This window comes from Oncorhynchus tshawytscha, linkage group LG18 (assembly GCF_018296145.1).
Source record: "Oncorhynchus tshawytscha isolate Ot180627B linkage group LG18, Otsh_v2.0, whole genome shotgun sequence".
NCBI lineage: Eukaryota > Metazoa > Chordata > Actinopteri > Salmoniformes > Salmonidae > Oncorhynchus > Oncorhynchus tshawytscha.
The window spans coordinates 23,625,713-23,643,068 of record NC_056446.1 but is presented as its reverse complement, the minus strand read 5'-3'; the positions used below and the strand labels follow the sequence as shown (position 1 = coordinate 23,643,068).

General features: G+C 42.4%; 1 protein-coding gene across 4 annotated transcripts in view; it reads left to right on the top strand.

Moving 5' to 3' along the window:
• Positions 1-17,356, top strand: part of mthfd1l (methylenetetrahydrofolate dehydrogenase (NADP+ dependent) 1 like) — a 94,329-nt gene that overhangs the window by 8,700 nt on the left and 68,273 nt on the right. For 3 of the 4 annotated variants that reach the window (XM_024378198.2, XM_024378195.2, XM_024378197.1), the window contains exons 11-15: positions 1,328-1,464; positions 1,712-1,758; positions 2,529-2,636; positions 3,591-3,665; positions 5,198-5,300. In XM_024378198.2, the coding sequence (XP_024233966.1) occupies positions 1,328-1,464; positions 1,712-1,758; positions 2,529-2,636; positions 3,591-3,665; positions 5,198-5,300 (470 nt within the window). Of the gene's footprint in view, positions 1-1,327; positions 1,465-1,711; positions 1,759-2,528; positions 2,637-3,590; positions 3,666-4,039; positions 4,161-5,197; positions 5,301-17,356 lie in introns of those variants that run through there. The other variant, XM_024378199.2, reaches the window with a different exon arrangement.

Genomic DNA, 17,356 nt, shown 5'->3' with positions numbered 1-17,356 from the left:
ACAAAGTGTTATTTTTTTGCAGGGCAAATACAACACATCACTGAGTACCACTCATGTTTTCAAGCAGGGTGGTGGCTGCATTATGTTATGGATATGCTTGTCATCGGCAAGAACTACATACATATATCTCTTTTTTAAAAAATGGATAAAAATAAACAAAATAGAGCTAAATACAGGCAAAATCCTAGAGGAAAACCTGGTTCAGTCTGCACCAGACACTGGGAGAGAAATTCACCTTTCAGCAGGACAATAACCTTAAACACAAGGCCAAATATACATGAGTTGCTTACCAAGATGACATTTGAATTTTCCTGAGTGGCCTAGTTTGAGTTTTGACTTAAATCGGTTTAAATCTATTGCAAGACTTGTAATTTACTAGACAGTCATTTATCAATTTTACAGAACTTGAAGAATTAAACAAATACATGTCCAAATATTGTACAATCCAGGTGTGCAAAACTCCTCTTAGACTTAACCAGAAAGACTCACAGCTGTAATCGCTGCCAAAGTTTATTCTAACATGTATTGACTAGGGTGTGAATACTTATGTAAGATATTTCTGTATTTCGCTTTCAATGAATTTGCAAACATTTCTGAAAACACGTTTTCACTTTGTCAAAATGGAGTTGTGTGTGTGTGTGTGTGTGTGTGTGTGTGTGTGTGTGTGTGTGTGTAGATGGGTGAGGAAAAAAGTCAATTGAATCCATTTTGAATTCAGGCTGTAACACAACATGTGGAATAAGTCAAGGGGAATGAATACTTTCTGAAGGCCCTGTACACACTGATTCACTATCCGGCTCTTACTTCCTTCGGTCTCACACTCACACTCTCGTCTTCTTAAGGAGCCGTCTTTGTTCCCTGAGGGGCCTCACTCAATTGTTGTCAGAAGAAGAGAGCATGTTCACCGGATAGGGAGAGAGAAAGTGCCTCTACCTTTTTCTTCCCTCTTTTCCCACCTTTGACCACAAACTGGGCAACATTGGGTTAAAAGAAGGATTACATTTTAAGTCAATTTTTAATAGGTCTCACAGGGTTCTCACTTTTATATTTGATTTATTCATCTCTATAATGTCCAGCGAGATACCAATTGGTCACATGAATTAGTCCAATTGGACTAATGAATCTGGTTGCCTTGGATACAGGCTAAATGTGGTTAGGGCTGTGAGGTGCTGCTGATTAGACTATACCACGAGTAGACCAGTAACCTACACATTAGATGATGTGAGACCAATGCACTCCCCCTGCTTTGAGTCCCTCATTCTAGAACTATACTCTATTAGTGTGTGTACGTTTCTCTTAATGTTATCTCTTTTCTCTCCAACACCAGTATCACTCCGACCCCCCTGGGGGAGGGTAAGAGCACAGTGGTCATTGGCCTGGTCCAGGCGCTCTCTGCCCACCTCAAGCTCAACTCCTTCGCCTGCCTCAGACAGCCCTCTCAGGGGCCCACCTTTGGGGTCAAAGGTCAGAGAGGGCAGATCTCTACTCGTATATCTATGTTAGAGATATCTATGCTAATAAATGAATCTGTTCACATATCCATCTGCTTCTTATGAGGAGAATGGTAAGGGAATGTTGTCTGTGTGACGCTAATTGTTAACATCTTTGTTCAGATTGTAAGGGGATGGAGGTGGAGTAGTTTACTTAGTCCACAGCTCAGCAGTACTCCTGTCTCGCTCTCACTGTGTGTTTTGTCTGTGTGTTCCCCTAGGGGGCGCCGCGGGAGGGGGATATGCCCAGGTCATCCCTATGGAGGAGGTAAGAGACACACACAGGCAGCTCTCAGCTGGACCCACGGCTTCAAAGGGGCTACACAAACACACCAATGTTTAAACTATACACACACACACACACCCCAAGGCGTGCATAACATTCTCTGTGACTAAAGTGTGCGTGAAGAGACAAGGTGGAGGGTGAGAGCAGGAGGGAGGGATATGGGGAGGGAGGCGTCAGACTTCAAAGTCAGAGAAACAGACACTTCAGAGAAGGCTCTTCAGCCTCCTAGCCTCCCTGCCTTCAACACAAACACCAGCACCGTTGAACTCCCCCTCTTCTCTCTCTTTCTCTCCTCAATACTCCAGTGGCTGTTAAATGGATCTTTAAACTACATGATGGAGTCTGTTGGACTGTAAGGGCACTCACTGTATTGTGATCTTTGTGTGTCGTGGTGTAGTCACAGAGGTGGGGGTCCAGTAAAGTATAGGGCAACATGAGTTCATAGTCACAGTATGAGACATGGCATATAGCCTGATTGAAATTGCATATAACCCTCCCTCTTGGTTTTCTATGGAACTCTACTCTGTTCAATGAAATTCAGTAAATTGAGTTTTCACTTCTGTAGTTATTTTCACTTTTGAATATGATGACTTGCTCTCTTTTTGCTCACTCTTCTCTCTCTCTTTGTCTCTCTGTCCCTTTATCTCTGTCCCATCTTCTTTATATCTTTCTCTGTCCCACCTTTATCTCTCTTTGTCTCTCTGTCCCACCATCGTTTTCTCTCTCTCTCTTTGTCCCACCTTCTCTCTCAGTTCAACCTCCATTTGACAGGTGATATCCATGCAATCACTGCAGCCAATAACCTGGTGGCTGCTGCCATTGATGCCCGGATGCTGCACGAGGCCACCCAAAAAGACAAGGTGACAGTGATGTCAAAATTCACAATGGAGAGTTATGCCATCAGAATGCAGAGTTGTCCTAAAAATGATATTGACATCACAATGTAAATAGTTTCAGTGTATTCCCAGTAGTATTAGATAGCCGCAAAGTTCAAACTCCATTTTCTTGTCTGCTTGTTTAAGACAATTATAAAACTACATTTAAGAAAAGCACATGTCTGAAGATTGCTTTTCAACATCGCCTGTTTCCGAGCGTTTTCACTACTTAAAAAAACATAATATTGTAGGGACTCATGCCCCTTTTCTTGACGGTGCTAGCAGCCATGTGAGTGCTAGCTAGCTACCGACCGGACCATTATGCTAGCCGTTATGCTAGCCGTTATGCTAGCCATGACCAACAACACAAACAAACGTACTATACAGATGCAAGTAGTGAGGAGTTAAACGAACTATACTAAACAAGTTAAATGTCTTTCCTATGGTATAATGGTTTTCCACACACAACTACCTGTAGCCTACCTGGACACCGGTTCCCCACAATCTCCCATGCCGAGTAGCCTGAAACCACAGGCCTCTTCTCGCAGGCTCTATTACTCCGTTGGAGCATTGCGACTCGTACGTCGAGACTTTTGCCCTGGTTACATGTACATTGAACAACACTCCAGCTTTTCGGCGTGTTTTGTTATTTCCATATAACTAAGTTGTCTCTTTTACACTGGGGTTTAATGGGAAAGCATGTTCGTTTTCCCCAATTTGTGGTCGAGGGGAATTCCTTATTAGGTGAACATCGTATAGAAGGGATATGTCAGTGTATAAAGAAGTTCTTCCATGCAAATCCCTTCAAAGCTGTTAGATGCCTAAATGTGACACTAGTGAGATCACAATGTTGTCACAGGACCCATTTAACTTCCATATTGTGTATGACTTATGAAATCACCACTTGATATATTCTCTTTTACGGTTCCATCTCTCCAGGCTCTGTACAGCAGACTGGTCCCCTCAGTGAATGGAGTCAGGCGCTTCTCTCCCATACAGATTTCCAGGCTACGTGTAAGTCCACCCAATTCACTGCCTAAGGTCCTATGTGTACTGGCTATTGTTCAGTTACCTCGCCCAGTTATGTCCCTAAAGCCTCCACTAGGTGGCCTCGGTTAGTTGATATACTGGTCTTCCAAAGTCCCTTCATAGTACCTCCCACTCTGCAGCACTATCCCCTCAACATCACCACTCATCTGTTTGGATTACAGTTAGAGTAACATAGGACTCTATGGTTTACCATAGATCTTTTATAGGAGTGTTGATAGCAGTCCGGCTTACTGTTAAACCATAACAAACAGATAGGAGATGGAGGCGTGAGGTCCTCCGAACCAGCACACAGCCTCAGAGACAAACACACAACTTGAGGAAGACTTGAGTGGTGAAGTTCAGGAGGATGTGAAATATTTATCCGTTTGAAGATATGTGGAAGAGGGAGGGAAACGAAGAGAGTGGAAGAGCTTTGAGGGAGAAGTACTGGAGGAGTCTCTTAAGAATTGTCTAATGAAGGTAATCTAGGACTAGACATAAATGAAAGATCAGCCTGTCTGCTGCCAGAAATGTCATAATTTTGTTAATGGAAAACACTCTCAGGCACTGTTCCAGAGTCTCCCACTCTATTGAGTTGAGATCAGGTGACTGAGACACACAAAGACACACATACCCTTTAATCGCCATGCTCCTTTGAGACCCCTCTGGGCAAAGTCACTGAGATCTCTTCTAGCCATGGTAGCCAGAATAATGGGCTACTGGGAATGTTTCTACATGACCCTAAGCATGATGGGATGTTAATTGCTTAATTATCTCAGGAAACACACCTATGTTGAAGCACCTGCTTTCAATACACTTTGTATCCCTCAGTTACTCAAGTGTTTCCTTTATTTTGGCAGTTACCTTTAGTTGGGAAAGGTGATATGATAGACATCACAGGGAAATTCTAGGATAAGAGATAGATGTCTGAGATTGGAAAATTAAGCCTTTTGGACCTCATTGAACAGTCTTTTTTTTACCAGGTAAGTTGACAGATCATATTCTCAGCAACGACTTGGGGAATAGTTACAGGGGAGAGGAGGGGTGAATGAGCCAATTGGAAGCTGGGGATGATTAGGTGGCAATGATGGTATGAGGGGCCAGATCAGAAATTATGGCCAGGACACCGGGGTTGACACCCCTACTCTTATAATAAGTGCCATTGGATCTTTAGTGACAACAGAGAGTCAGGACACCTACACAGGGCAATGGCCCCAATCACTAACCTGGGATATACTTTTTTTTGGACCAAAGGAAAGAGTGCCTCCTACTGGCCCTCAAACTCCACTTCCAGTAGCATCTGGCCTCCCATCCAGGGACTAACCCTTCTTAGCTTCAGAGGTCTGCCAGCAGTGGGATGCAGGTGCTATGCTGCTGGCTTTACCACTGCATGATTCATAAGCTGTTGTTGACATTATCATTTCTCTTTCTCTCTCTCTCTCTCTCTCTCTCTCTCGCTCTCGCTCTCGCTCTCGCTCTCTCTCTCTCTCTCTCTCTCTCTCTCTCTCCTGCTCTAGCGTTTGGGCATCAGTGAGATTGACCCCAGTGCTCTCACGCCCCAGGAGGTCAGCTCCTTTGTTCGTCTCGACCTCGACCCCGCCAAGGTCACCTGGCAGAGAGGTAGGACCCTGTCCAATCAGCTATTCCCCCCTCCCATATTACAGGCACCCCACATGATTGGTTAATGTGTTGATTTGAGGGGTGGAGCAGGGTTTCCGTTAGCCGGTAATTGTAATTGTAGCCGGCCAATTGTGCTGCTGGGAGAGAGAAAGCAAGAAAGGATCCTTGGCCTAAAATGAAAGTTGGAGAATATGCCTATAGTGAAAAGCTTACAAGGCAGGACTCCAGACTGTGACCATTTAGTCACCAACCCTTTACTTTAAAAACATATATATTTGAACCTTTATTTAACTAGGCAAGTCAGTTAAGAACAAATTATTATTTACAATGACAGCCTAGGAACAGTGGGTTAATTGCCTTGTTCAGGGGCAGAACGACAGATTGTTACCTTGTCAGCTTGTGGATTCGATCTTGCAACCTTTCAGTTACTAGTCCAACGCTCTAACCACTAGGCTACATGCCGCACTTGGCTGTGCAAGTAAAAAAAATAAAATAAAAAGATTGGTCGCGTCGTTGCTGGCTGCACATTCATCAACCTCACTAAAACAAAGTTTGGAGGCTGAAACCATGATTTGGACAAAAGGTAAGTACATTATCCTCATGTTTCCTGTAATGAAGGTGTCTGCCTGCCTGTACCTTTTTTAGCTGAGGCCTGCTGCTGTGTCAAGCGAGACACACACTCCTTTCCTGGGAGAAAAAAAAAATCTGTTTTCTGATTGTATAACTATCCTGTTGCGTCATGAAAAAATAAACAAAATAGTTTGACCAAATCATGGGCTGGTGCCATGGACTGAAAAACAGTTCCACCAGGGGAAAATGTTCGTCTGGAGCCCCTGCAACCAGGGGAATGTCCTAAATATGGAAAAGTGGTTGTGGACAAAGATGACAAGAATGTTGACGCGGCTAAATGGGGGCTACTGTACAACTCGCTATTCAGTTAGGATACAATTCTGGAGTATTTATAATAATTTGTTTTATCATTATTATTGTATTTCATTGTTGTTATTGTAGGCCAATGTATTAATCCAAACCAGTTCTTTAACCCCTGTGTAGTCTTAACATTCTGAATACTCCCCTTGTCCTAAGGGTCAAAAATGACGCGCCTTCACTAAACCCCTCAAATTAAGCAGCTTATTAATTGAATTTTAAACCTCAAATCTATTTTGCATGAGGAAACAACCTGTCATTAATCACAAACTTTGACTATCTGGGTTTTCCCTCTTCACAATGCAGAAAGACTGTGTTTAATGAGTGGACTAGAGGTCGACCGATTAATCGGAATGGCCGATTTAATTAAGGCCGATTTCAAGTTTCCATAACAATCGGAAATCGGTATTTTTGGACACCGATTTGGCCGATTTAAAAATAAATATATATATTTTTTTTTTAACACCTTTTTATTTAACTAGTCAAGTCAGTTAAGAACACATTCTTATTTTCAATGACGGCCTAGGAACGGTGGGTTAACTGCCTCGTTCAGGGGCAGAACGACAGATTTTTACCTTGTCCGCTAGGGGGATTCAATCTTGCAACCTTACAGTTAACTTGTTATGGCTGCAATCCCGATATCAGGATAAGTGTTATCAACAACCGCTGAATAGCATAGCGCTACATACAATAAATATTTATATTCATGAAATCACAAGTGCAATATAGGAAAACACAGCTTTGCCTTTTGTTAATCTACCTGTCGTGTCAGATTTTGAAATGATAATTTACAGCGAAAGCAATCCAAGCGTTTAAGTTTATCGATCACACGATAAAACATTAAGTACACTTAGCATCAGGTCACAAAATCAGAAAAGCAATGAAATTAATAGTTTACCTTTGATCTTTGGATGTTTTCACTCACGAGACTCCCAGTTACACAACAAATGTTCATTTTGTTCCATAAAGATTATTTTTAGATCCAAAATACCTCAATTTGTTTGTCGCGTTATGTTCAGAAATCCACAGGAAAGAGCAGTCACAACAACGCAGACAAATTCCAAATGGTTTCCATAATGTCCACAGAAACATGTCAAATGTTTTTAATAATCATTCCTCAGGTTGTTTTTAAAATATATAATCAATAATATATCAGCCGCAAATGTCTTTCACAGTAGGAGAGGGAAAAGCAATACCTATCCAAACTCTGTTGTGCGAGCAAAACTCATGTGACCACTTGACGTGATGTTATCGTTCTGGCTCATTTTTCAAAATAAAAGCCTGAAACTAAGTGTGAAGGCTTTTGACACCTTGAGGAAGCGATAGGAAAAGGAATCTGTTCATATCCCTTTAAATGGAGCAGAGGGAGGCTATGGAACATGGAGTTTTCAAAATAGAAGCCACTTCCTGCTTTGATTTTCCTCAGGGTTTCGCCTGCAATATCAGTTATGTTATACCCACAGACAATATTTCAACAGTTTTGGAAACTTTAGAGTGTTTTCTAATCAAATGTATTTATATAGCCCTTCGTACATCAGCTGATATCTCAAAGTGCTGTACAGAAACCCAGCCTAAAACCCCAAACAGCAAGCAATGCAGGTGTAGAAGCACGGTGGCTAGGAAAAACTCCCTAGAAAGGCCAAAACCTAGGAAGAAACCTAGAGAGGAACCAGGCTATGTGGGGTGGCCAGTCCTCTTCTGGCTGTGCTGTGGAGATTATAACAGAACATGGCCAAGATGTTCAAATGTTCATAAATGACCAGCATGGTCGAATAATAATAATAAGGCAGAACAGTTGAAACTGGAGCAGCAGCACGGCCAGGTGGACTCGGGACAGCAAGGAGTCATCATGTCAGGTAGTCCTGAGGCATGGTCCTAGGGCTCAGGTCCTCCGAGAGAGAAAGAGAGAATTAGAGAGAGCACACTTAAATTCACACAGGACACCGAATAGGACAGGAGAAGTACTCCAGATATAACAAACTGACCCTAGCCCCCTGACACATAAACTACTGCAGCATAAATACTGGAGGCTGAGACAGGAGGGGTCAGGAGACACTGTGGCCCCATCCGAGGACACCCCCGGACAGGGCCAAACAGGAAGGATATAACCCCACCCACTTTGCCAAAGCACAGCCCCCACACCACTAGAGGGATATCTATGTTTTCTATCCAATACCAATACTAATAATAATAATATGCATATATTAGCAACTGAGCCTGAGGAGCTGGCCGTTTACAATGGGCACCTTTTCATCCAAGCTACTCAATACTGCCCACCAGCCATAAAAAGTTTTAACTAGTCCAACGCTCTAACCACCTGATTACATTGCACTCCACGAGGAGACTGCCTGTTACGCGAATGCAGTAAGCCAGGTTAAGTTGCTAGCTAGCATTAAACTTATCTTATAAAAACAATCAATCAATCATAACCACTAGTTAACTACACATGGTTGATGATATTACTAGTTTATCTAGCATGTCCTGCGTTGCATATAATCGATGTGGTGCGTATCGTTGCTCCAATGTGTACCTAACCATAAACATCAATTGCTTCCCAAAAATCAATAGACAGAAGTGTATATATTTTTGAACCTGCATATTTAGCTCAAAGAAATCCAGGTTAGCAGGCAATATTAACCAGGTGAAATTGTGTCACTTCTCTTGCGTTCATTGCACGCAGAGTCAGGGTATATGCAACATTTTGGGCCGCCTAATTTGCCAGAACTTTACGTAATTATGACATAACATTGAAGGTTGTGCAATGTAACAGGAATATTTAGACTTATGGATGCCACCCGTTAGATAAAATACGGAACGGTTCCGTATTTCACTGAAAAAATAAATGTCTTGTTTTCGAGATGATAGTTTCCGGATTTGGTCACATTAATGACCTAAGGCTCGTATTTCTGTGTGTTATTATGTTATAATTAAGTCTATGATTTGATAGAGCAGTCGGACTGAGCGATGGTAGGCAGCAGCAGGCTCGTAAGCATTCATTCAAACAGCACTTTTGTGCGTTTGCCAGCGGCTGTTTATGACTTCAAGCCTATCAACTCCCGAGATTAGGCTGGTGTAACTGATGTGAAATGGCTAGCTAGTTAGCGGGGTGTGCGCTAATAGCGTTTCAAACGTCACTCGCTCTGAGACTTGGAGTGGTTGTTCCCCTTGCTCTGCATGGGTAATGCTGCTTCGAGGGTGGCTGTTGTCGATGTGTTCCTGGTTCGAGCCCAGGTAGGGGCGAGGAGAGGGACGGAAGCTATACTGTTACACTGTCAATACTATAGTGCCTATAAGAACATCCAATAGTCAAAGGTATATGAAATACAAATGGTTTAGAGAGAAATAGTCCTATAATTCCTATAATAACTACAACCTTAAACTTCTTACCTGGGAATATTGAAGACTCATGTTAAAAGGAACCACCAGCTTTCATATGTTCTCATGTTCTGAGCAAGGAACTTAAACGTTAGCTTTCTAACATGGCACATATTGCACTTTTACTTTCTTCTCCAACACTTTGTTTTTCCATTATTTAAACCAAATTGAACATGTTTTATTTGAGGCTAAATTGATTTTATTGATGTATTATATTAAGTGAAAATAAGTGTTCATTCAGTATTGTTGTAATTGTCATTATTACAAATACATTTAAAAAAATATATATTTAAAAAATAAGCCGATTAATCGGCATCGGCCTTTTTTTGGGTGCCGATCATCCAATAATCGGTATCGGCGTTAAAATCATAATCGGCCGACCTCTAGAGTGGACACCAATCGTTTTTATCACAACACCTGTCATAATTGTTTTCTTTACTTCATTAGAGGTTTATTATTATTATTATTGCTAAAGGTACTGCAATAGATAGCGCTTGTATAGCCTAAGAAAGTAGCAGAAACCTACAGAAAGTAGTTTTGAATGCATTTTATTGAAGGGAAACAAGTCTTGAACTTTTTTGGCAACAGTGATATATTCTTATAAACTGTACAATGAGGAATTCAACCACAAAATACTAGTCTAATCCCTTTTTTTTAAACCATTGCCCCCACCCACAAGGTGTATAAACATTAAGAATAAGATAGACACAAAACAAAAACGTGAAGAACATAAATCAATACATAATAAAATTAACAGTGAAAATCACTTGCATTACAGATTTACCTCTGAATGGAACCAGTTGCTCATCCACTGTTACTTCAGGCCCAGGGTTGTAGAGGTATGGTAGACGCTCCACCCACTTCTCCCAGACCTCTCTTATGGCCGCCAGTTTGTTTCTCACACATCTTGAAGGTCTTGGTTATCAAATCGTAGCATTCTTGAGAAAATGTGAAAGACTTTCAGTGGCATTGTGGCACGGAAAATCGCCCTTCTACTCTCTGCATCCCAGATACTAGATGTAGCCTCATCTCGGGACGTATACACACCCGCTAAGATTAGCAGCCTTATGTAGGCACGCAGGTCAATCTCATCCATCCTTTTCCAGTTGTCTCCATATTTACAGAAACCCTCCAAATTTGTCATCTCCAGGATGATTTTTTTATATCGATGGCTGGTGTGATGAACATGTAGAATGTTGAGGCGATGGTCCTGGGCAACTGCATGTCTTGTGGGCCCTGGGGTCATCCTTATGACATTTTGTACTGCCATCCTGCCCTGGTTGTCATATGGTGACAAGAACCATGTTATTTTGCTGTTCTTTGACAAAAATGTTCCTCCTGGACATCTGAAAAAATCAGATCTCTGACCTGTTGGTCACTGAAACGTGCACTCATGGCTTCAGCAAAGAGAGAACTGGGGGGACTGTCATCTGCAGCACCTTTTATAGCCTCTGACTGCATTCCCCATTAGTAAACAATGCTTTCAAGAAATGTTTATTTTGTCTGAAATAGTTTTTATTTTGTTGTGTGTTGTCGTGGAGGGGAGATGCTGCACATGCACAAGAAAGTCTGAGTTCAATTAGTTGCACACAATCTACATTTCGTGTGTGTGTGTGTGTGTGTGTAACTGATTTTATAACTACTGATCTTTGTAATCTGGTGGTGTACAGATTTCATGGAAATATGAACAATGTTTCACGTTTTCTAATGTTGTGGTCGCTCTAGGAAAAGTCATCAAATTTCAAGTTGAAAAAATATCATTTAGAGGGTTTTCTTTGCTGTTAAACATAATGGCGGGTCATTTTTTACCCTTAAGACAACACAAGGGTTAAATATGTTAAACTTATTTTGTTTCATTCTGTTGACATTTTCGTTGGCTGAATAAAGTTTGATCTGTCTTTAATTGTGTGCTCCTTATTTAGTTTAAGAGGTAGGCCTGTTGTAAAATAAATATCATTAGCCTATTTCTGTCATTTGTTGGGTATGGTAGGCACTAGCCTTTCTTGGTAATTGCTGCGTTATAGCCTGTTCAAAACTTAAGTTTGTTTCATTCTTTTTATCCATTTACTTTGGCCAAATTAAGTTTAAACTGTGATGTTGTGTTTGCCGAAATATAATACGCTTCTCGTATTTTCCCTATAAACAATGGCTTGGCTTGACCTTTGATATTACCCTAATAAAGTTTAGAAATGTTTGAAGGTGTGGGTATTGGCCTACTGCAGGCCTACGATATGAACGCAGTTCGCACCGGCACTCAACCTGACTCTGACAGTTGAACTTGAGGTGGGGAAGGATGTTCTAGGCCTACCAGAGTTACTCCTATAATCTAATCTTTGAAAGAAAAGCTTCTTTTTTTTTGTGCATTAAAATAACATCAAATTGATCAGAAATACAGTGTAGACATTGTTAATGTTGTAACTGAATATTGTAGCTGGAAACAGCTGATTTAAAATTTAAAAAAATAATGGAATATCTACATAGGCGTACAGGGGCCCATTATCAGCAACCATCACTCCTGTGTTCCAATGGCACGTTGTGTTAGCTAATCCAAGTTTATACTTTTTAAAGGCTAATTGATCATTAGAAAATCCTTTTGTAATTATGTTAGCACAGCTGAAACTGTTGTTCTGTTAAAGAAGCAATAAAACTGGCCTTCTTTAGACTAGTTGAGTATCTGGAGCATCACCATTAGTGGGTTCAATTACAGGTGCAAAATGGCTAAAAACAAAGGACTTTCTTCTGAAACTCGTCAGTTTATTCTTGTTCTGAGAAATGGAGGTTATTCCATGCGAGAAATTGCCAAGAAACTGAAGATCTCGTACAACACTGTCTACTACCTTCACAGAACAGCGCAAACTGTCTCTAACCAGAATAGAAAGAGGAGTGGGAGGCCCCAGTGCACAACTGAGCAAGAGGACAAGTACATTAGTGTCTAGTTTGAGAAACAGACGCCTCACAAGTCCTCGACTGGCAGCTTCATTAAGTAGTACCCACAAAACACCAGTCCCAACATCAATTATAGAGGTGACTCGGGGATGCTGGCCTTCTAGGCAGAGTTCCTCTGTTCAGTGTCTGTGTTCTTTTGCCCATCTTAATCTTTTCATTTTTATTGGCTAGTCTGAGATATGGCTTTTTTTTTTTTTTTTTTTTTTTGCAAATAATAGGCTATACAGTTTGGCTGCAGGTAGCTTAGTAGTTAGAGTGTTCGACTAGTAACCGAAAGGTTGCAAGATCGAATCCCTGAGCTGACAAGGTAAAAATCTGTCGTTCTGCCCCCGAACAAGGCAGTTAACCCACTGTTCCTAGGCCGTCATTGAAAATAAGAATTTGTTCTTAACTGACTTGCCTAGTTAAATAAAGGTTAAAAAATATATATGTACAGATCAAGACACAAGGAATAGTGTTTTTGTAATTAGTTATAGGCTGTTTTTAAGGACATGTTAATTTGGCCAATATCCCTTGTTTTGATGGTGCTAGCTGTTTGGGTGGATGAGTTACGCACCTAATGCATATGGATGACCAGTAAATGTGTCAAATGTCCGACAAATTTAAATCATCCCAGTCACTTGTCTGGCGCCAGATCTTCCAAACGAACCCCTGGGGTGGAGGGTCTTGGGATTCATAGGTAGTGAGTGATTTCTAGGTCTACTCTCAATGGGTATTCACCCCTAACTCATGCCTCCAAGTCCCCAAATGGGTGCAGTAGTCAGAGACCCAGATTGGTGAGTGGGGGGGCACAGTTTTTCACCCCTCTGGGAATAATGTTGTTTTTAGGTTGTCAGGAGCCTGAACAGTGTTATGCCTGATGGGGTATTTACTCCGCAGGCTCAAAAGGGCACATTGAAGAGTGTGCTTCCAGAAGATTAAAAACAGTGTTACTACATATGCGTGTGTCTGTGCACACATCTGTATTTCTGCCAGCCTATGGCTTGTGCACGTCTGTTTTTATTTAATTAAAGCACAGGACGATGTTGGTTTCCTGTGGTCTTGGTGGATAAACCACAGAATAACCCATCCTAAACCTTCATTATTAGGCGTTTAGACAAACTGTTGAGTAAGAACTCACCTTAACCTTCTCTATTGGCACTTAGTCTCTTCCACGTTCTAATGTTCCATTATTTCATTAACATGTAATCAGTCATGCATGTTTCCAAGTTCATAACCTCAAATAAGTCACCCCCCACACATGCGGTGACCGCACCTGCTCTTAAATGGTGCCTCTAGAGACAAAACCTCTCACATCGTCACTCAATGCCTAGGCTTACCTCCACTGTACTCGCATCCTACCATACCATTGTACATTATGCCTTGAATCTATTCTTCTGCGCCCAGAAACCTGCTCCTTTTAGTCTGTTCTGAACGCACTAGACGACCAGTTCTTTTAGCCTTTAGCCGTACTCTTATCCTACCTACTTTGTTCCTCTGGTGATGGAGGTTAATCCCTGCAGCCCCCAGCATCACTCCCATTCCCCAGGCCCTCTCATTTATTGACTTCTGTAACCGCAAAAGCCTCATTTGAAGCCTCCGCCAGCCCCGATGTCCTAGCCGTGTCTGAATCGTGGCTTAGGAAGGCCACAAAATCCTGAAATTTCCATCCCTAACTATAACATTTTCTGACAAGATTGAACTGCCAAAGGGGGCGGAGTTAGCCTGCAGAATTCTGTCATACTATCCAGGTCTGTGCCCAAACAATTCGAGCTTCTACTTTTAAAAATCCACCTTTCCAGAAACAAGTCTCTCACTGTTGCCACTTGTTATAGACCCCACTCGACCCCCAGTTGTGCCCTGGACACCATATGTGAATTGATCGCCACCCCCATCTATCTTCAGAGTTCGTACTGTTAGGTGACCTAAACTGGGACATGCTTAACACCCCGGCCGTCCTACAATCTAAGCTAGATGCCCTCAATCTCACACAAATCATCAAGGATTCTACCAGGTACAGCCCTAAATCCGTAACCATGGGCACCCTCTTAGATATCATCCTGACCCACCTGCCCTCTAAATACACCTCTGCTGTCTTCCACCAGGATCTCAGCGATCACTGCCTCATTGCCTGCGTGCGTACTGTGTCCGCGGTCAAACGACCACCCCTCATTACTGTCAAACGCTCCCTAAAACACTTCCGTGAGCAGGCCTTTCTAATCGACCTGACCCGGGTATCCTGGAAGGATATTGACCTCATCCGTGAGTAGAGGATGCCTGGTTGCTCTTCAAAAGTGTTTTCCTCTCCATCTTAAATAAGCATGGCCCATTCAAAAAAATGTAGAACTAAGAACAGATATAGCCCTTGGTTCACCCCAGACTTGACAGCCCTTGACCAGCACAAGAACATTCTGTGGCGTTCTGTATTAGCATCGAATAGCCCCCGTGATATGCAACTTTTCAGGGAAGTCTGGAACCAATATATTCATTCAGTTAGGAAAGCTAAGGCTAGCTTTTTCAAACAGAAATTTGCTTCCCGTAGCACTAATTCCAAACAGTTTTGGGACACTAAAGTCCATGGAGAATAAGAGCCCCTCCTCCTAGCTGCCCACTGCACTGAGGATAGGAAACACTGTCACCACAAATAAATCTACGATAATCAATCATTTCAATAAGTATTTTTCCACGGCTGGCCATGCTTTCCACCTGGCTACCCCTACCCTGGCCAACATCTCAGCAACCCCTACAGCAACTTGCCCAAACACTTCTCCTTCACCCAAATCCAGACAGCTGATGTTCCAGAAGAACTGCAAAAGACTCTGTTAATCACCGCAAAATCTCTTTAATCAGATCACCGACCATTTAGCAGAGTCAATGGTCAGCCCTCAGCCACGCTTCTCAAATGACTGCCTCACCTGGTTCACCAACTACTTCTCAGATCGAGTTCAGTGTGTCAAATCGGAGGGCCTGTTGTCCGGACGTCTGGCAGTCGCTATGGGGGTGCCAAAGGGCTCAATTCTCGGGCTGATTCTTTTCTCTGTATATATCAATGATGCCGCTCTTGCTGCGGGTGATTCTCTGATCCACTTCTACACAGACGACACCATTCTGTATACATCTGGCCTTCTTTGGACACTGTGCTAACAAACCTCCAAACGAGCCTCAACACCATGCAACACTCCTTCCCTGGCCTCCAACTGCTTTTAAATGCTAGTAAAACTAAGTGCATGCTCTTCAACCGATTGCTGCCCGCACCCTCCCGCCAGATTAGCGTCACTGCTCTGGATGGTTCTGACCTAGAATATGTGGACAACTACCAATACCTAGGTGTCTGGTTAGACTAAACTCTCCTTCCAGACTCACATTAAGCATCTCCAATCCAAAATTGAATCTAGAATCTGCTTCCTATTTCGCAACAAAGCCTCCTTCACTCATGCCGCCAAACATACCCTCGTAAAACTGACTATCCTACCGATCCTTGACTTCCGCAATGTCATTTACAAAATAGCCCCAACACTCTTCTCAGACTACATCCAATTTGCTATCACTGTGCCATCTGTTTTATCACCAAAGCCCCATATACTACCCACCACTGTGACCTGTATGCTCTTGTTGGCTGGCTCTCACTACATATCCAAACCCACTGGCTCCAGGTCATCTATAAGTCTTTGCTAGGTAAAGCCAAGCCTTAACTCAGCTCACTGGTCACCATAGCAACACCCACCTGTAGCACGCACTCCAGCAGGTATATTTCACTGGTCAACCCCAAAGCCAACACTTACTTTGGCCGCCTTTCCTTCCAGTCCTCTGCTGCCAATGACTGGAACGAATTGCAAAAATCTCTGAAGCTGGACTTTTATATCTCCCGCTCTAACTTTAAGCATCAGTTGTCAGAGCAGCTTGCCTGTGTACAGGTACAGTAAATCTGTAAATAGCACACCCGACTACCTCATCACCATATTATTACTTACCCTCTTGCTCTTTCTCACCCCAGTATCTCTACTTGCACATCTATCACTCCAGTATTAATGCTAAATTTTAATTATTTTGCCTCTATGGCCTATTTATTGCCTTACCTCCCTTGTCTTCTACATTTGCACACACTGTGCATAGATTTTTCTATTTTTCTTTTGTGTTATTGACTGTACGTTTGTTTATGTGTAACTCTGTGTTTTTGTCGCACTGCTTTGCTTTATCTTGGCCAGGTCGCAGTTGAAATTTGCAACTTGTTCTCAACTGGCCTACCTGGTTAAATAAAAACGTTTAGTGAATTGAATAGGCCTACCTTTATCAATTTATACTTTTTCAATTACATTTTTATTTAGCCTGCCTACCCCAGCCAAACCCTAACCCGGACTATGCTGTGCCAATTGTGCGCCGCCCTATGGGACTCCCAATCACGGCCGGTTGTGATACAGCCCGGAATCAAACCAGGGTCTGTAGTGACACCTCTAGCACGGAGATGCAGTGCCTTAGACCGCTGCGCCACTTGGGAGCATGTCTTAATTATGTCTGTGAGAACGTGTTTATTTCCAGTCTGAGAAATGCGTGGTTTTTCTTGGCTGGCGCTGGTCATCCAGAGGTCTCTTTAGGTCGTGTGTGTCAGTTACAGGCCCTTCATACATGTGTTTTAATACTGTTTACTGTCCAAATGGATTTTACAGACCAGGCCAGGGTTGTAAAGGACGTGACTCAATACTGTGTACCAGCGGGTCACACATGTTTTAAAAGCTCTCCCTGGTCCATGTTTATGAATGACCGTTAAACTGGCCTCTATCAGATGTTTTCCACATGTCACTGAAATATGACGTTTTGAAGGGGCTCACCAT